This window comes from Passer montanus, unplaced genomic scaffold, assembly GCF_014805655.1.
Source record: "Passer montanus isolate IOZ18808 unplaced genomic scaffold, ASM1480565v1 scaffold27, whole genome shotgun sequence".
NCBI classification, from domain to species: Eukaryota; Metazoa; Chordata; class Aves; order Passeriformes; family Passeridae; genus Passer; species Passer montanus.
In genome coordinates, this window is record NW_024367372.1 from 9,435,230 (window position 1) to 9,456,259 (window position 21,030).

General features: G+C 39.5%; 1 protein-coding gene across 5 annotated transcripts in view; it reads left to right on the top strand.

Annotated features, from left to right (window-relative positions):
* The window catches only part of BTBD7 (BTB domain containing 7), a 52,342-nt gene that overhangs the window by 18,853 nt on the left and 12,459 nt on the right, over positions 1–21,030 (top strand). For 2 of the 5 annotated variants that reach the window (XM_039712592.1, XM_039712591.1), the window contains 7 exons: positions 495–680; positions 5,645–6,724; positions 15,773–15,981; positions 17,130–17,205; positions 19,460–19,620; positions 19,919–20,062; positions 20,291–20,404. In XM_039712592.1, the coding sequence (XP_039568526.1) occupies positions 599–680; positions 5,645–6,724; positions 15,773–15,981; positions 17,130–17,205; positions 19,460–19,620; positions 19,919–20,062; positions 20,291–20,404 (1,866 nt within the window). In that variant the 5' untranslated portion in view covers positions 495–598. Of the gene's footprint in view, positions 1–494; positions 681–5,644; positions 6,725–15,772; positions 15,982–17,129; positions 17,206–19,459; positions 19,621–19,918; positions 20,063–20,184; positions 20,612–21,030 lie in introns of those variants that run through there. The other 3 variants (XM_039712595.1, XM_039712594.1, XM_039712593.1) reach the window with 3 other exon arrangements.

Consider the following 21,030-nt stretch of genomic DNA (forward strand, 5'->3'; position numbering starts at 1 on the left):
AGCAGTAGTGAATGAGAACTGTGTAAATGTAATTAATAAAAATGCAGCTGAAATAAGTGATGATGGTATAATCTCTTAACAGAACTGGCTTATTTAGCTTTCTCAATCAGTATAATTCAGTTTGGGATTTTTGACCATGTGGCAATAGGTATAAACATGTATGAAAAGTCTTTATTGGTATAGTCAAAGAAGAACACCTAGTCTAGACCAAGTTCTCCTTGAAAATTTCTTAGCTAAAAGTTTGATAGCCATCCTGTTCCATGTTGCAATTTATCCTATGATTTGTGAATGGTTTGGAAAATTACAGGTTATTGTGAGGGAAAAAAGTATTTCTGATGTTGGTTTAATCATTCAAAAAAAAGGCTATCTTGAAAGTGTTTGAGGTTTTATTTTATGACACTACTGTGTGCTGGAAGCTGAGTTTATTTTATCTAAATCATGTAACATTTAGTGGCAAATAATGAAGTTACCTTATTGGTGTTTTTGTTCTTCAGAAATGGAGGAACAGAACGCTGGACCTGGGATTGAAGATTTCTAAAGGATTATGGGATTATACATTGAAGAGCCAGCAGGCGGAATGCCTGAGTGACTGAAGAAAATGGGTGCTAATGCATCTAACTACCCTCACTCGTGTTCCCCAAGGGTAGGGGGAAATTCACAGGCACAACAGACATTCATAGGTAACTCTTTTCAGTTATCTTGTCACTTACATGAATGACTTGGTGGATTGTCTATGTGCTGGATTTGATTTGCTTGCAGAAATGTTACGGAGAGCTGCTATTTTCTAGGTCACCAGTTTGAATCCATTCAAGCTCAATCGTGCATGAAATTCTGTGCTGTCCATCTGTTTGGCCTGTGTATGCAATGAGTTGATCTGCCTTTTGTCAGTAAACAGTTGCCAGATTATTTAAATAAAATAAGTGGAGTTTTTTATAATTAAACCATGCATGCTAGTTTTGCTGGTTCAAGAGCAGTCGCTTTCTGTTAATACTCATACTGGTTTCTACTCTTCCTCAGAATTTCTGTCAAGCTGTGTCAGAGCATGTAAAACCCTTGATCATCAGTATTCATTGTAGTATTGACATTGTGTCCAAGTGAATTACCTCCTTACTGCTAGAAGGGATATCTCTGGTAATAAACCTGTTAAAGTAACAAACAGGCTTCTCTTCCTTTTCCTGTCTCTGTAAATGGGGAAGGCGGTACTTACTGTCCTAACAGTGTTATTTACAAGCCAGGACCTTGCTTAGCTGGAGACTTGTGTTGAAGTGCCCTTAAAAAAGTATTTTCTCATTCTAGTCGTAACTGGGGCAGGCATTACCTTTATGTGTTTTTCAGTCTAGTACAAAGAGACCTCAGTGTAGATCTAAGTACTGTCACACTATAAATAATAAACAGCTATGTTATGAATCTGAAAGAAGGCAGTCTCTGAGAAAATAAATATTCCTTTAAAAAAACTCAACCCTGACAGCCTGAAGAATGATCTTAGTGGTAAAGAACATCAATAGTTTATAAATGCTTTTCTCCTTTATGTTTCAGCTTGCAACTCTGCATAAGTAGTTATTGATATTCAGTGTTACTTCTCTTTTTAATCACCGTTGAAAGCAGAGTGATATCCTTAGCAGAGGAAAAATTGACTCACTTTGTAAATTTTCTCTTTTTTTCTCAGCTTTCATGGCATTCCTAGCTCTGAGGTCTCATTTGAGGACAGACCACACACTGTTACATTTAAGGATGTGTGTGCTGTCACAGCATGTCAAGGAGGAACTTTTAGTCCTAGCATTATGGTTATTCCTGCTGTAAAGTTCCTCTCAAAGGTTTATGTATTTTCAGTGTATCATGGCTAACTAGTAAAAGATTTGCTCCAGTCTGCATATATGCTTTCTAAAATGTGGCTAAAATGCTTTTCTTACATGTCATGGTGTTTTTTAATCTGCCCCTATATTGAGTGAAGAGAAACCCTCAGAGGCCTTGAAACAGGCAGATTTGCAGGCTGAAACGCCTTTTGAGCAGAGTTGAAGATATTTCCAAAGGCTACATTAAATTCCCAAGAAACTTCCTACATGATATATGGAAGGTTTAGTTGATACTCTTCATTATTAAACTCAAAATAGAAACCCTTTATGTAGTATGTCACAAGAAATTTAGTGACCCCCATTACCTGTGGGAAATGGCTACTGAGACTCTTTTTGACTAAAGCCTAAAAGCATGTGCTTGTCTCATCTTAGGGAAGGCAGATGAGCATTCTGGGTAAAATTCTTGCTGAAATATCCTGATATTATGGGGGGGGGTTCCATGAGTGTGCTATCTACATTACAGGGGTCCATCTCTTCTTCACACTTCATGGCATTTGGCTCTCTCTCATTTTGATTTTTGTTCACGTGATTGGTTTTTGGAGCTGACAAATAGAAAATAGGTGTATCCTAAAACTGATAGCTGAGGTTTTCATCACTTGCCACAATAATAATGTTTTAATGTTATATCAACGTTTACGTGTTTGGAGTTTAGGTATTGTGGGGTTTTATTTATTTGTTGGGGGGAGTAAGGGGGGGTCTGTTTTTATTGTATTGTGTGGCAGAACTGGGGGATAGGGTTATAATAGCTGCATAATATGTATTAGTTGCCTTATTCCTGGAAACTGGATTTAGGCCTATGGGTTTGTTTTAGACATGCTACTTTGCCATGAAAGCACTGCACCAGGTTTCATGCTAAATGTAGGATGAGTGCTGAAGTCTGAGAACTGATATGGCAAAGCACGGTATTTTCATAGCATGAGCTCCTATTGTTAGTTGACTTCATCCTAGTTTGCTTATAGTTTATGAAGAGCAGATAAATCAGTAAAATTAGTGTACTGCACTTAGTAGAAAATAATCCTTTTGTTTTAGCAAAAGCTTAATTAGTCATCTTCTTGCTGTTTTGTCTGCAGCAGTCAGGAGGAGGATTTCACACCATTTCCTAGGGTGGTACATCTGTTCAAGATGTTTGCTTTTTTTGCTTTTTTTAAATAGAGCTCTATAATTAGATATTAAAATGTGTGGGCATGCAAAGGACTAAACAGATCCCATTTTTCATTGTCAAGTTCCCAAGCAGTTCCTCTTGGCAGTCATCTGTTCCCGTAAATATTTGTCTGTCCCAAGCTGGGTATGGTCTAGGGGCATGAAGTAGCAATTGCTTTTAAACAGCATTTAATAGATTGGTACCTTTCAGTACAGTGCTGAGGAATAATTAATTTTTTTCCTACTTTTAATGCTGCTACCTTATGAAGGAATACAGGCAGCCCAAAAACATTCTCTTCCAGATTCTTTGAGGGATATGGAGCCACCACCAGCTGTTGTGAACCCAGAGGCCATGGTGGTGCATCTTTTCTTCTTACAAAAAGCAGTTTTGTAGCAATGCACCCTTTTGTAGCAAGGGTTAATAGCACTGTTTGCAGTACATCCAAAGTTAAATCTTGTAAGTAGCTCAGGGTACACAAAGGTTTGAATGGCGTTTTAGTATTTTGTGGTGATTCATGTGCAAGTAATACCTCACAGCAGCCTTTAGGGAAGAAGGAAATTGAGACTTGTGGTGTCCTAGTTTTTCTTTAGTGGAATGTTAGAGAATGTTCTGCACTCAAATTTGCCATTAGAATCCAACGTACTTCAAATAGAAATGAGCTGGCATGTTCTCTGAAAAGAGAATCTGTCATTATAGAGTGACCAAAGTGTAGTTATACTTCTATTGTGAAATGCACCTCTTTAAAGGAAGGAGAAATTCTACGCTTGTCTCTATCAGCAGGAGGCTGAAGCTCTACTTTTTCATTGTCATATTTATTGGGGCACATGGAAGGAATTTTTATGGTGGATTTTTCAGCACAACCTCTTTGTTGAAGTTGTCTTGAGTTACTCCTGTTATTTTCATTTAAATTTATATTCTTTTCAGTTCTTGAAATTTCAATATTATTAATAATATGTTGCCTGATCAAGCAAATTTTAAACTTGGATAAAATGGTTAGATGTCATTCCTCAAATAAAACAAAGTTCCTTCTCAAAGTTTTTACTAATAGAAGAATATAAAACCACTGCATTGCATGATTTGTGGGAGTTTTAATTAGCTTGATATAAAAGCCACTGTGTAAGTTTACTTCGTTATTGAGGCTTAAACAATAACACAATTTACAGAACTGTTAGGTTGCTACAGCTGCCTTAGTCTAAAATACAGCTTTGAATTACTCCTGTGTCTTTCAAAGTTTGTCGAGAAATTGAAATTACATGGTACCTAGATGCCCTGTGTTTTGTCAGACTGGGCCATAACATCACTGTCACAACAGCATCACAGTGAATCTGCCTGTTCCAGGTGGAGCTGTGAGACTGCAGTGATAGAGCACACTGTAAAAGGCCCCAAAAGCTCTGGTTCTAGGGTAGGCTTTGGAAGATTTAAAAAAAGGCAACAAGTAGTGAAGCTGCACAAGTGTACTAATAGAAACATGAACTATTCCTGACAGAAAACAGACAAATACTATTTCAGATGAACGTGTGATTGTTTTTGATCTCTGTAGCATTGCAAATGTTATCTTCTTATTCTCCTTTGGTCCAGAAGTGGGAGTTTGGTTTCTGTACTTCCTTTTCTCTTTTCTTGTCATAGCTGAGATTCTTCACCATCTGGCTTAGGGCGAAAGCCCTGTAAATAAACTTAAATTAGAAAATAACCCTTAAACAGAAGCATGACTCTCACATTAAAGCTATGGTTCTTTAACTCCTTTTTTTTTTTTCTAAAACATTACTTTGGTTTTCCATTACTTGTTGAAATGCAAATTCTAATTCCTTTTTTCCTCACTGAATTGCTGTCAGTATTAGTTCCTAATATAATTTCCCTCTAAATTATTTTTGAGAAGAAAAGTGCTTGTATGTATACTTTAATTGTGTAATGCTCTGTTCAATGGAAATCTTCAATAATACAGTAAAACTTCCATTCTCCATATTCTTTTTGATGGTGTTTATGCACAAATGAGTATTTGTAATTCTGCGGAAAGGAACCCATTTTGTGTGTTTGACTTTGGCATTACTTGATTATTGCATGACAGGATTTTTACTTTTCTTGCTAAATTATCTCTGAAAATAATCCCTGAATGTTTTTGGTACTGTGTTTTCTTTTTTTCTTGTCACTGTAGCTATCTGATACCAGGTATGCATGTATTGTTTTGATGATGCTTAATGCTAGAACAGAATTTGAAAGCACCTTGAAGGGGGGATTGCTAGTACTTCACTGAAACACCAGGCTTAGAAAACGTTGATACAATTACACTTTTAATGTTAAAACTGCAGTATTCTCTTCCTGCTTAGATAAATGTACCATATCCTATAGAGCTACATGAACTGGCACTGCTTAAAATTGAATATATTATTTAAAAAACCCAACCAAGCAAAAAAAAATTAAAAAAACAATCCAAAACACCCTGAAACCCAGCAAACTACAAACTTTGTAGATGCAAATAAAAGGCTTTGTTCTTAATGGCCAGAAAAGGCTCCAGTCAGTTTATCAGTTGGTAAATTATCTGATTTGAGGAGAAGAAAGAACTTTCAGAATCATTGATGGAGTATTTAGGCGTTATGAACCTTTCTTTTAAATTTAAAGAATAAATGTGTTCAATTTTCCTTTTTGCCTTTAGGGACATCATCCTACTCTCATCAAGGTTTTGGCTGTGAATCAAAGCTGTATAGCCTTGACCATGGCCATGAGAAACCTCAAGACAAGAAAAAGAAAACCTCTGGCCTTGCCACCCTCAAAAAGAAATTCATTAAGCGTCGGAAATCAAGCCGATCTGCTGACCACGCCAAGCAGATGCGCGAGCTCCTCTCAGGCTGGGATGTCAGAGATGTTAATGCGTTAGTGGAAGAATACGAAGGAACGTCAGCCTTAAAGGAACTTTATCTACAAGCTAATTTAGCAAGACCAGAAGCCAGGACGCTGCAAAAAGACATGGCTGAACTTTATCAATACAAATATTGTACCGATGTAGACTTAATATTTCAAGAAACTTGTTTTCCTGTGCATCGTGCGATATTGGCGGCAAGATGTCCATTTTTTAAGACGCTGCTTTCTTCCTCACCAGAGTATGGGGCAGAAATAATAATGGATATTAACACAGCTGGCATAGATATGCCTATGTTTTCTGCTTTGTTACACTACCTTTATACGGGCGAGTTTGGAATGGAGGATTCGAGATTCCAAAATGTTGATATTCTTGTGCAGCTTAGTGAAGAATTTGGAACACCAAATTCCTTAGATGTTGACATGCGCGCACTGTTTGATTATATGTGCTACTACGATGTGGTTCTTAGCTTTTCATCCAACTCTGACTTGGTTGAAACTTTTGGTGGAAGTCAGAACTGTCTAGATGAAGAGCTCAGAGCTCACAAAGCTATTATTTCATCACGATCTCCCTTTTTCCGTCACTTGCTGCAGAGAAGGATACGAACTGGTGAAGAAATCACAGACCGAACTCTACGGACTCCCACTAGAATTATATTGGATGAATCTATCATACCAAAAAAATATGCTAAGGTCATTTTGAACTGTATGTATACAGATGTGGTAGACCTCTCCGTTTTGCACTCCAGTCCCTCAGTGGGCAGTTTAAGTGAAGTTCAGGCTCTTGTAGCAGGAAAACTAAACATGACTAGGGCTGAAGAAGCCATGGAGCTTTATCACATAGCACTGTTCTTGGAGTTTAACATGCTTGCACAAGGTATGTAATACTGTCCTCGTTGTAGAATATATGACCTTATTAGAACAAGTTTTAGCAATTTTGCAGTGTAGGGATGCTCATTGTCAGTTGTCAGGGGCTGACAGTTTCTTTAGAAAGGGAATTTGTTTTCCATCTGTAAGTTGTCAATAATGGACCTATTTTCTAGGGACAGAAGAAATGCCATGCAAGATATTTAGTTTATTTATGTCGCATCATTGCAACATAATTTGTATTATGTCGCAATGATGCGACATAATCTAAACTCCCTAAACTCTAGGGAGTTTAGATTATGTCGCATCATTGTTGAGGCATCTTAATTTTATCTAGTATGCATAACTGGTCTTCTGGTCTTCTGTTATATAAGTTCTAATGCTTATCTGCTTTCTGTAATCCATTTTTTGGGTATAAACTGCAGAGAGATCCTTCTTGAGAGGAGGAAATACTTAGACTTGTTAGGAAGTGTCCATATATGCTAACAGGATGGTAAACTTGAATGACTGTTTCTGTAGTTTGTGTTAAAGGCACCAACCCTGCAGTAGTCTTAGGTCTTTAATGTGTGCCCATCTATGAACAGAACTGAAGGCAGGGTCAGTCAGTATTTTCAGACATAAAGTTCAGAAGTTTTACTGTTATTCTTGAAGATCATTCAAATCTTGATTACATACAGCCTCCTGACCTGAATTACTGTGGTCTCAGGTGAGGTGCCCAAGCACTGATCAGTGCATTAATGGTGCTTCTTGTGGTGGAAGGAGCTTTGCCCGCAGTTTTGTCTGTTGGTGTTTGGGCTATTTAGTGGCCATATGATGTATAATGAAATATGGGAATTGTTTCAGGCCTTGCTGATGGGGAATAAGAATTTTACTTTTGAGCTGAGAAAGGGAAAATGGAACCCACTGGTATATCAGGAATGTAATTTGCTTAAATTAGTTTAATGTTTTTAACAAAAATAACTTTTTACAGTAGGTCTGTATGTCCTTAACTTCTAGCTGTCAAATTAAGTTTGACAAGATTGAAACCTTATATTGTAAGCTATAAAGTAGTTCTGAGTAAAATAGGAAACTTGATAAAGAGTGGACAGGAAAGGGCAGTATAAGCACTGCAGGAAGAGATCATATTTTTAATGAATTCTCCTAATAGTTATGTGAAACTGAGAGTGATAAGGATATGAAAGACTAATAGAACTACTGTAGCTCATGTGGAGTTTGCCATTAGGAAACTAATTTTCAGGTTGTGCTGAAAGCTGAAATACTTGTACTGCAATAAAACTAGCACTGATCAAAGGGGATGTGTTTTCTGAGGCATCATGCTACAGGATGCAATTGTGCTGTTCTTAGGCTCAGAATCATCCAATCACAGAGCAACCCAGGTGAGAAGGAGCCTCCAAAGATCATAGAATCCAGCCTATCCAAGTGAGAAAGTGAGCTTAGGTGAGATTGTCCAGCATTCTGTCCAATCACTTCTTGAAAACCACCAGTGGTGGGGACTATACTGTGTCTCTAGGGAGTTTGTTCTGGTGCAGTGATTGTTCTCATTGCAAAAACATTTTCTGTTGAGATGTTTTCCAGTGCAATTTATACCTGCTGCCCCTTCGTGTGGCTTTGCAAGAGAAGAGAACCTCTCTCCTCTTTATAGTTGCCCTACAGTAGCTCAAGGTCTGGGAATACTGTGACAAGGTCCCCTGAGCCTTCTGTTCTTGAGGAAGAAGTGACCTAACTTCCTTCAGTCTTTCCTCATAGGCTATGTTCTCCAGTACTTTGATCAACATCATGGCACTCCTTCAGATCCTCTCTTCTCTATCTGCATATTTCTTATTTTTGCTATTTCCTTCTCAGTACACCTAGAAACTTAATGTTGCAGAAGGGGCAAGAAATTTTACTATAGTTCAGCTATGGTATTAAGTTAATTTCTGTATGATATGCACAAGGTAATAGTACTTGAGAACAACTCTGTAGATCAGCTGAAAGCCAGAAAGGAAAATGGGTTGAAATTGAAGAGGTGATGGAGTTTCTCAGTTTTGGTGTGTGCACATATATGCAAGTGTTAAAAGGATTTAACGTGGTCAGGGAATACTAATGAGAGAATTAAATAGTGAATGAAACCCTCAGTGAGACACTGAATAATTATGCACTGTTTCCTAAGTGAACAGGGTGCAATTCTTTTCCTCAGATTGGAAACATAAACTGGAACAACTGTGATCTGGAGGTGCTCTGGTGAAGCAGTGTCAGTTATAGCAAAGCAGAAAAGCAATGACAGAGAACTTTCAAGAGAAACTGAAGTAAACTTTTAGATAGGAAAATGGCTTTTATTTTCTATGTTAGTAAATAATGAAAAATGAAGTGATATTTTATTTGGTGTTGAGTTTGTTTCTGCTCGCTTTAAGTTGAGCTCGCTTGGATCAGAATGTCCTAAATTGGCACTCTTTTCAGTAATGCACTACAGAACAGTGCTGCTCTGGAATGTCCATGAGTCAGTGGTAACAAGATCTCTACTTTTCCTGGAAGTTTTCTCCCAGTACTACCTCTAGGAGAGTAATAAGAAAAGCAGCAGCAGGAGCTGCACTGGGCTTGCATCTCAGCGGCACACTTGAGTGGCTGGAGCCCACGAGTGCAGCAGTGCAGGCTCGGTCTTGGTGGCCCTCTGGATAGGCTGGAGCTGTGGTGTTCTGGGCATGGTCACAGGGAGGAGGTAGAGGGATGCAGTGGCATTCAGACGTTTTCTTCTTTCCCGGGTAAATCCCTTTCTGACTGCAAAAGTAGTGAGATTGAGGGGTGGGGCTGTTGTTACACACGGGAGAAATACAGTAAAAACAGCAAGTGATGAAATCTATTAAATTATCAAATACTAGAAAATGTAGGTTTGGCCCTCCTTCAGATATTGAAATTCTAGATGTTGACTTCACCTAATTAGGATTTTACAAATTGGTGCTGCATTCCCTAGCTACAGGAGAAAGTAGTAAGCACTGTGTAGGTCTGTATATGCCAGTGGAATCAGAATGTAATAGTTTCCTACTTAATTTGCAGAGTTCATGTTTAGGTCACTGGTACAGTGCAGACATGGAAGAACTGTTCTGGTATAATCTTATAATCAAAATTAAAAGGAAGCTTATTTGGTCAGGGAAGACTATATGCCTGCACATGACTAAGGTCACTTAAAGATGTGCTTTAGTCATGACCACTGTTTTTGTTTCTGACTTAATTGTAGCATCTTGTCCTCGCTTACATGGTACTTAACATGAGGTAGATGGGAGATGTTAATTCCAGTAGTGTCCATCCTGTTCCCTGATTTCACAGCTAGCTGACTTTGTGCTGGAAGCTGTCACTCAAACATCTGACTTGTGGATGTTACGCAGAGTGATGGGGAAGAGACAGCGTTGTGTAGGTGTGGGAGGCCACTGAGCAGGCAGTTCTCCTGACATCTCTTAGCTTGGACCTCTGGCAGTGTTTTTCCACTGTGGTGCAGCAGGTGTCCAGTTCTCCCCAAGTACTGACTGATCCCATCAGCTGGCTTTTGCAGTAGCTGATGTCTTAAGTTTCTTCTCTAGATTTCCACACCCTCGGCTGAAGTTTTTTGTTTCAGTTCACTCCTGCTGGCCAGTTGGGAACTTGCAAAGGCTTGTCTCCCTGGTTTCGTGGAAAATATTTTGGTCTTACTATGTTAAGTCTGGATTCTCTTTCCAGTTCATTTTTCTCACTTCCACTCAATTTTGCCTGGGTCTTTGTAACTGAGTGTCAAGTGAAATTGATGTATTTTAAAGCTTCTGATCAGCTGTTTTTATTTTCAACAGATTTTAGTTTGATTTGTCTTCAGGGACCTTTCTAAGTATCCAGATGTTGTAATTTTTCTTCATTTTCAGCAGATGATTCTGCTTTGACTATTTCCATGGAAATTTTCCCATTCCTAACACAGTGATACTCCTTTTTCTGACTATTGTGCTTTAATAGGCAATTTCCCTATGGTGAAGATGGTGGTGAGTATGTGCAATGAATCTCTACCATCCAAGTAAAGCAGGACAATCTTTATCTAGAATTTCCTCTGCCTTCATCTTGATTTGTTTTAACTGAGGATTGTCATTGTCACTTACCTTTCAAGAGAAACTGAAATGGATCTTTCAATGATCTAATTTGAGTCAGTTAATTAATCAGCAAGCATATCTGGTCAATAAAGCTGATCACACTGAAACCCATTTGTACCTAATAGGACTGACACTGCTCTTAGGGGTGCTCTGGTAATTTTTACTGTCAGAAGAGAAACTCTTCAGGGCTTTCACAGAGGCTGTGAGCACTAGAGCCCTCTCCAGGAGGCTGGAGCACATCACTTTGTAGAATGTTTCTGTGCTCTGCCTGCCTGTTTCTGCCTTCTGCTGCAGGTTTTCTGTCTTCCTGCTACTTTGCTGCTCTCTCTCAGCTGTACTGTTGTAATTATTTTAACACATTGATTCACAAAGATTTGGTTTAATATCACTTATCCCTTCCTCTTCTGTAGTACAGCTACTAAAATGAGATCAGTTCCCTAGTCCTGTTCATCACACGTTGTTAAAATACTCCCCACTTCCAGTCTTACTGTATTGCCCTGCTGTTGCAGGGAAGTTTGATTTCAGGCATATTAGTTTTATTAGATAGCTACATTACATATGTGAATCCTCTCCTGCATCTTGGCCCTGTTACCCATTGTCAGGAGTAGTCCTACTGAGGTGGTGGTACAAAATGCTTTGCTGTGATAGGCTTTTGGATACTGGGACCTTATGAAATTATTTTGCCTGAGAACTTTTTCTGTCACCTGATTCAAAGAAGTTTTCTAGAGTAAGACTGACATAAAACCCCTCAATTTCTGACTTTTTGCTTTACTTCACTTTTATTTTAGGTGTTGAGTTTACTCTTGACAAGTATAAGAACTTAGAAACTTTATTGTAAGTGCTGCTGCATTCAGGAGCACAGTGTTTGATCTAGAAACAGATGTTACCTGACATCAGAAGTACTCTTGGTCTTAGGAGGGCTGAAATTCCAGGGATGCCATGGTAGCAGTATTAAATACATACTCAAAAAAATTCAAAAACTGGTTCCTGTGATTGCCAGCATGGTCTCTCCTAATGTGACAAACTAAAAAAACATTGAATAGCTTCTAGGTTCCAGTTCAGTGTTCAGGTGAATTCTTAGTATTTTTTTTCATTGGTTCCACTGGTGTGCACAAGTTTAGGGGGAAAGTCTTCACTACAGAATGAGTTAGATCAAGCTAACAGTTGTGTAGTAAAAGGTTTGCTTAGTGCCACTTTTGCTAATTGTTGAAGGCAGTTGACTTGTCTTCAGTAGGTCGGTCAACTGTGCTGATCCCAAGCCACTAACTAGAATGCTAAACATGGTGTCAAGCTGTTTCTGTCTGGAAGGACAGTGGGGCTGCATTTGGGAGAGAACTGCAGAAGCAGCCAGGACTTGATGGTAGGAAGGCTCCATTGGCATTCAGCTAAAGGAGTGCATGGAATAGCATAATTTATGCAAAATATGATAGTTATCTTTCCCTTTTGTAGATTCCAGGTTGAATCTCTGAAGGATAGTTATGGTCACAGAAGCTTGTGTGACACTGCAAATGGAACAATGGAAGGTTGTTGCTGCCTGAGTATTGAAAAATAATATTCACAGGAAAAAATGCTCTATTCCACTGAGAAGAGCAATATTGTGGCTATTAGATGACTACTTTTTTTGCCAAGTGGCTGATTGTTAAAGCAGAAAAAGCCTCTGCCAAAGAAGAAAGGAAATTGGATTCCTTCCATAGCTAGAATTGGGTTGCCCCAATTTATTTAAAAGCTAAAAAAAACCCGCTTTAATTATTACCGTATGCTTACTTCAGAAGAAAGACTTTTAATAACCCCACACTTCTGACCCATAGCTTAAGTTATTTGAGAAAAAGACTGTTTCATTTGCTAGTTATCCTTAGTGAGCTTTTCACCTGATGTCATATTATTGTTAGTTTGCAATACTTGAACTTGACAGAAGAATTGAGACTGAGCTTATGCACTGTTTCTATGAATCGAGGTTGCTCAGATCATTGGAACTGCATTTCTGGTGTCTTTTCAGGGGGCAGGCATCTTTACTTCAAAAATAAATGTCAGATGAAATACTAGGAATGGCATTAATTTTGAGATAAGTCTCTGCTGTTGTAGTTTGAGTTTCCTGGTGACTGATTTCAGTGTGTGGGTTTACTTTACTGCCTTTGAAATGAAGCAGTCCTTAATGTGTGATGTCTAGAGTTCTGAGGAAAGCAATTTCTGCTGAAGTCAGCTTGCATGCAAACAGAATAATTGCATACAAAAAATTGTTTTAGGATTTATGAGGGGAAGGCTGAGTGCAGATGACCCTAAATAATGGTGTCAAACTATTTTGTTTCTTATTCATGGGAGTCAACCTCCTCTCTTAAGCAAATTGCAACTAGTCACCGCTTTCATTCACGTGCCAGGTTTGCTGCTAACTTAACATTTTCCTTTCTTGAGCCCCAAAAGGAAAGCTGAGAGAGACTCACATGACAAAGTTAAATGCAATGTCAGCCCTTTGCTGTTTGGGTAAAAATGGATCCTGAAGTGGAAAGCTTCAGACTTAATTTAGTCTGTGTTTTTGACATACGCTGAAGTATTTTGAGCTTTTTTTGATGATAAGTTGGGTTTTAGATGGTTTAGTTACTTACTGCTTTGTTTGTTTAAGGCTGTTTCTCAGGTTCTTGACCAGAATTTTTTAAGACTTAAGATTTTATCCTTTAGGAATCTGGGGAATTCCCCCTTCCAGAGGGGGCAGTTTCACTAACCTGTACCTCAGCCCAGGGAATGTATTTCAGAACAGTTCTCATCCTCTGCTCTCACCTGTACTGGTGATGACTGGAGTCATGTTCCAAGTGCCTCCAACCCAGCTTTGTTGCCTGTGCCCTCACTTAAGGCAGTGCTTGCCGTGCAGGTTAGAGGTCAATATCTGTAATGGGGCATCTGTTCTTAGTAGCAGTAGTGATAGGTAACCTCATGGAGGTAGGTGGCTCTGAGAAGTGCCATGCTATTTCAGTATGAAAATGGTGAAGGACAAAGCAGTTGTGTTGAAACATGACTCACCACCTCCCTTTTGTCAGAAGGAAATGGAGAGTGAGTCTGGGGATGCACAGTGTAATGCTGCATGTGCTGTATCACTCACAATGTGTGTGCTTTGGGTAGCCCTTCTGTCAGTGGCTGCATTCAGTCTTCCTTTTCTTGGATGAATTGCACATGTGAAAAAAAAATCATTCAGTTGCTTGTTGAGGAAAGTTTGGTTTAAATATGAACTGGTGTAAAATGCATTACTGTTGGGGGACAGACATTACTCTAATAAACTGCTTTAGAAATTTAATAAGGATCATGTCCAAAACTGTGTGTATATTCAAGCATATTCCTGAAAAGCCTAGGAAATTTTATTGGTAGATTATTGTTCTTAAAATTACCACATTGTGGTTGTTACAGTATTGGGTACAAATATATGTGTCTAATAGGACAGGTAAATTTATAACCAATCTCATGTTTAAACTGTTGCTTTCCACTACCTTTTTAACCCTTAAATTCCCATTTTATTGACTTTACTTCTGAGTAGTAGCTCCTTTGACAGATTCCCTCCTACTTGAAGAAGCTTGTTCACTTGTTACTACCTACTCCATAGCTTTCACATTATTACGATGGAAATGGAATGAACATATATTCTGTATATATTCATATATTCTATATGCTGCCCCATGTAGAAAAGTAAGATTTTTCTTTTATTTCTGTTAATTGTTTCTAGTCTGTTTTATTTGTAAGCAGCCAGTACCAAAATATGTAGCATCAGGAGACCTGTCTTTGTCTTGATTAGGGTTGAGATTACTGTACTAAACACTTTTTTACTCAGCTTATTTCAAGAGCTCAGTAATGCAATACACATCCCTAAACAATGAATTTGCATTTTTAGGTATCTTTGAAACTGAGAGAAAAATGATGATGTATAAGAAGTAAAATTGCAGTGTAGACATGTAGCTCTGAGCTGTCTGGGGACCTCTTACAGGGATAAGCACAGCTGTAATTTTGTGGCTGTAGTGGGTTGAGACTGGAATGTATAATTCTGAGGGTTTTTTTCTTTAAATTGCTATCTTTGTGCTAAACCAGATGTACAAATGAAATCAACAAAGTGCTCTTGGAGGCTTCAAGTTATCAGTGTTGTGGTACCTTCTGTCTTAACTCCCTAGTCCCAGGTACCCATGGTTTCAGCCCTCCCACAGCATGTCTGCCCTCATTTCTTCCAAATCAGCTCCATTTCACTTCAGGAGTTCTCTGTACTCTCAGTCCTTCAGAAGATGTGTACCCTGTGAAAGAGTAAATCCTAACAAAGCAGTGGGTAGGAAGAAATGGTAGCAGACTCTCAGAAATCTGCCTCCCTTCTGCTTCCCTGTCAGGTAATGTGCTCCCTGTCCTGGCACCCTCTGTGCCTTGCTGGATACTGAGGCCATCGTGGTGGCAGTGGAGCAGCCATCCACTGCTTCCTGCCTTTTCTGTGAGTCAGAAAATGATGCTTTGCTGCCCTCATCCTGTACTGAGTAGCTGAGTACCAGCACTGTTACAGCTTGTGTTTCTTCTCCTCTATGTGGTCTGTCTCAGGAGGGTCCATGAGCAAAGTGATACAGGCAAAAATCCCACCTTTGTTACAGTTCAAGGGTTTTCCATGAATCTGCTGTGACTCAGATTCTCAATGTTAAAATGTGTTAAAGACTCAAATAACCAAAGGGGGTTCTGCTTGGGTTGAACTAGCTTTCCAGATGTTTATCCAGGCATGCTGGCAGCATGATGCTTCATGTACCTTTAAAAAGTGAATAACTGTATTGTTGGAATCATGAACTTAAAATTATTGTACTGCTAGTCAAAATACAACCTTGTTTCCAACCTTGATCTGTAGGGGACCAGTCCTTACTCTCACTGGGTGTACATAACCCTTTCTATTACAGATTTAGCCACATGTATTATTCCTTTAGGGTCAAAGTGCCTCTGTAACAACACTGTTGATTGCTGCCCTTGTTTGGTAGGCTGTGAAGATATTATTGCTGAGAGCATCTCCCTGGACACCTTGATTGCCATTCTGAAGTGGAGCTCTCAGCCCTACGGTTCCAAGTGGGTGCATCGCCAGGCACTGCATTTCCTCTGTGAGGAGTTTACCCAGGTCATGACTTCTGAGGTCTTCTACGAGCTCAGCAAGGACCACCTGCTCACAGCTATTCAGTCTGACTATTTACAGGTAACCTGCAGGGCAGGATACAGCTGGTCCTGCTAGAGCTAGCAGGATGCATTATACCATTACTGGAAATGCTTGGCAGTAGCTGATTTTAAATTGTTGGGCTGAAGAGGGATTGTACACACTAAGCACTCCTTCTATAATGTGTAAAAAAAAATAAATGGAAGTAGTGATTAAGAAAATTGTTTTGTTCTTGGCTTGTAACACAACACAAATGTGGTATATGCTGTTGCTTAGAAGTCTAATAATAGTTTATAAATGCATGCAAATTATTTTAAACAAAGCATTTCTGAATCTAACATTTGCCTTGCCTGTTTAAGAGATTTATAAAATTACGTGGTAGGAGTAGTTTTGCTGTAACAACACATGCTAATTTGGGGCAGTGGGAGCTAATAAACTAGAAATGGTTCTGAAAATTCAATTTATTTTCATGGAGAGCGAAAAATACCATCTCTGACAAGTACTGCACAATTTTTATATTTTTTTTACTTGCCTTCAGTGATTTTGTGGTTTTAGGGAGGGAGAACTGTACTGACCAACAGAAAAATTCTGGATTTTTGCTGCCACTGCTCTTCAGGGGAGATATGTTTATAATGATGACCACCCCTTAATAGCTTAAGGATTACTGTTTTTTTTTTTTAATTCATTCATCTCAATCTTACTTTTTTGTAAAGGATTAAGTGCTAGAGATTATTTAAAGTGTTTTTTAAAAAGTTTTGTTAACCTGAAGCAATTCAGAAATGACAGTTAAAAGTACTGTTGATCTTCCATGAGACCTGGTATTGCTGAATTTGTAATGTTAAGCAAACGCTTGAAATGCCCAGAAGTAGAAGTGCCCCTTTAAATTTAGTAATTCAAACTTTATAGCTGTAAGATTCCTTACTAAATAAAACTTTACTCCTTCTGTACAAAACTTCTTCCTCTTCGTAGGGATTCAGTAAGTAATATGAATGTAGAAATTATGGTGGTGATATACCTGTAGTACAGCTTAAAATATTAGGAGAAAGTTATAAACGGGTCATAAAGTGTGAATACTTCATGCTTAGGTGCAACTGTGTTTCTTTAGACCTGTAAAAAACCTGTGGGGTTTTTTTTGTGTGTTTGCATGTGACATTAAGCATATACAGATTACTGACTTCCTCTTTCTACAGGCAAGTGAACAAGATATTCTTAAATATCTGATTAAATGGGGAGAACATCAATTGATGAAGAGGATAGCAGATCGAGGTGAGGATCCTTTAAACCGTGCAGTACTAAACCAAATAAACCAAAATTTATGGCAGTTCTATTTTGTTAATCATCTGTAACTTAGGGAAATTCAATCTACTTTGTCCATAGTATAGTCAAAACAAAGCAAATGCTCTTGCTTTCTTTAAAGGTTTGTTGTCTAAAATGAGAACACAGCATTCTGAGAGAGATTGTTTAGCCTGAAGAAGAAAAGGCTTAGAGGAAATCTTAGCAGAGTCTATAAGTATCTAATGGCAGGAAGCAAAGAAAACAGAGCAGCGCTTTTGTCTTGGCACCCAGGACAGGATGAGAGGCAGTGAGGCACCAACGGGAATACAAGAAACTGTGAAGGTGGTCAGACCCTGGCACAGGTTGCCCAGCTGGATGCAGTGAAGGGCAATGTGTTGTACCTTACCTGGGGAGGTGTGGGAAGAGGACATTGGTTCAGTCACAACCAAACTTTTAGAGGGCCTTTCAGTCTCTGTGACTGTCTGATTTTGAAGTCTTGTTGGTTTCCTGTTGTCTCGGAATTACTTTTCTTGTAACTAATTCATCAACTAGAAACCCTCTGCAGTATCTTGTTATGCAGGCTTCTCACAGTAGTCTTACTCTTAGTTTACTGTGTCAGCCTTTCACTTCAGTTTGAGTGTGTCTCTGACAGGAATCTGTGGTAGTGAGAAAGAAGCCAACAAGTGGCACCAGTGTTTTCCCTAAAGTAGATTTAAATGTGTTTTTATGAGCCTAGATGCACATTATTGCTACCGTGGTAACTTCAAGGGCAATCTTACACGTGTTGGATATGGGAAGTCGGTTAAACATGTATGTCCCAGATAACAAATGCAAGGATCTTGTAGTTCATCTGCAGTACAAAGTGTCAGTCACATAGTACCACAAGAGGAGCAGAAAGGGAAGAACCTGCCTGAGAAAAAAATAGAGCAGTGCTGGTGTAACTACTGTCTTGGGAAGGCTGGCCATGCTTCCAAAATCCACTGTTACTGCTTGCAACACAGCTGCTTTGTCACAGACATGTATAAGGAAATGCAACAAAAAGTTAGTTAAAGGATGTGCCTCTAGTGTCCTGGGTAAGTATTTATCTATTTCCTGAACAGGATTTCCCGAGTGTTTGTCCTAGGGCACATTGGAACATAGTGGAGCCAGTTAAACAGTACCAGACCTGGGCTGGGGCAGAAGCTGCTCCTTTGGGATCACTGCACAGCTTCTTGCTCTGGCATTCATTAAGTAAACAGCTCACATCTCTTATCTGGGATCATCAGAAAACACAATAAGCAAAAGCAGAAGTAATGGCAATGCCAAATTCTGTCAAATTAGGGCCAGATTTAGTCTAGTCATTTAATTCAAATTCCTCGGTGATGATCCTCGTATTGCAGCTCTGAATGTGTGATGGTATCAGTGCCACAGAGCATTAGAGAATGTAACAAGCTGTGGCCCAAACTTTAGCTGCGTGTACTAAGGGAGGGTGGCTGTGTTTGGCAGGTTTCCTCAAAGAGGGAAGCTGGTCAGTCAGATGCAGCTTGGGTACAATACCTAAAATACACATGTGAGCTGCATGGTCATCTTGCTGTCCCCAGGAAGATACCACTTCTGGTACAAATAGGTGTCCTGTGACCACGAGAGCAATTTGAGAGGGCTTGACACCATGTTACTGAGGTGGGTTACACAAGGAAGCTGGAATAATGTATCCCTGAGGACACTTCAGATGTGAATTTATACAAAGTGCATTTGAAAACAGCTGGGGAAAGGCAGAGGAGCTACGGGAGAGTCCTTGGGGGAACTGCTAGCAGGGATGTACCACTGCTTTCATGGCATAGCTCTTAATAGAGCTTTCCAAATGTTTATGGCAAATGCTATGTTTGTATTTTCTGCCTGGCTTACACTTTGAAGCTGGCAGCTGTGCCAGTGACCCATGCTGGTATAAACTGAACCTGGCTCTGTGGATGCTTCACATAAGATTTTAAGGCATGAGGTAGAATCACAGAATCATTTAGGTTGGAAAAGACCTCCAGCATCATGGAGTCCAACCTTTGACCAATCCACCACCCTTTCAGCTAGACCATAGCACCAAGTGCCATGTTCAGTTGTTACTTTTGTGGAACAGTGCTGATGAGCCCTACTGATATAAAATGAGAATTTTCCTTCCTTTTCTTTAACCTCCCCTGTAAGGTAAGCCCTGTACCTCCTGCTACCCTCTTAAACTTTCTGATAAAAACTTAGCATGTCTTGTTCCTTCCCACAGAGCCTAATTTACTCAGTGGTACTGCTCACAGTGTGAATAAAAGAGGTGTGAAGAGGAGAGATCTTGACATTGAAGAGCTGAGGGAGATCCTGTCTCCACTTTTACCTTTTGTCCGCATTGAGCACATCTTACCCATGAATAGTGAAGTACTGAGTGATGCAGTAAGTCAGTAGTCTCATACAAATACCTCTCTGCATGTTACAGTGTCCACGTGTGAGGGGATTTTTTGCTTTGGTGGGTGTTTTTTTGTTTATTTTAAGGATTGCCTTCTAGAATGTTTTCACTGAGAGTAATAGATGTGTAACACTGTTTTTCTGCTTAGGTTTTGTGTTCTTTAAGTCTATCAAAAGGTTAAAAAAAAATCAGTAGTGTAATGATCAGTGTAAATAATGCATTTATTCCACGTTTTTACCATATTAATATTTTAAAAACCGTAAAACTCTTTCTTGATTCTTAAAGATGAAGAGAGGCCTGATTAGTACTCCTCCTTCAGACATGCTACCAACTTCAGAAGGTGGAAAGTCAAATGCCTGGCTGCGGCAAAAAAATGCTGGAATATATGTGCGGCCAAGACTGTTCTCACCATATGTGGAGGAGGCTAAGGTAATATCAGCAACACTTGTCTGTTCTCAGATTGGAGTCTTCAGGGGGTTCTGTAAACAGGGAAAGATTTTGGGATGTTTTGTCTCTTTACATGTACTGGCCTAAAATACTAACATTTTCAGTTTAACAAGACTTACAAGATTGATCATCAGGCTCAAGTCTCTAGAACTGGTCAGAAAAATTTCAACAAAATTTTTTTTTGTCGAAATTGAAATGTTTGCGAGACAGATCTTGATGAAATTCCACCGGAAACAAAGCAACGTTGTGAGGGAAACCTGCCTGGTTTCCAGCCAGCTTGCCGGCCCAGCTCCTCGGCAGCCCTCCTGGCAGGCGGATGGCAAGGTGAGAGCCTGAGAGTCCCAGTCTGCAGCTAGTCAGCAACCTTGGTGCCAGCTCTTTCAGGCTCCCCAGCTCCCACCAGAGCTGGGTGGGGAGCTGCTATTCCACTCGGCAGAGGACTGATATTTCATCATCTTGTTTAAATCAGAACATACCCAAAATCTTGTGATCCTCCGCAAAATGGAATAAATATCCTGTGTCCAATTTGAATGAATTTGTTTCCCTCTTTGTTTCCCTCTCAAGCAGTCACTTTCCTATTTAATTTCTTGCATGACCTCTGTCAAGCTGAAGATCTTGTAGCATCTCTGGTGGTGATGGATGGTGGCAGGGTGGAATGGTGCTGTGTGGGACAGGAATGTGCCGCGTTCTGTTGGACAGAATGGGAGCCTTTTGTGTCACTGACCAATGCCACCACTTCAGGTGGCTCTGACTTGAGTTGAGAGCTTGTGAGTCCCAGCAGTGCAGGTGACAGCAGAACCTGAGGGTTAGGTGAAGCTGTGTACATCCACATCACCTACAGACTCTGACATCTGCTGTGGTGAATTTGGAGCTCTTGCCCTGTGCCTAGGAGAGAAAACATTTTTTGAAGGTATAAGATGTTGTTGATGTCCTCTGTGAGGGAGGGGAAG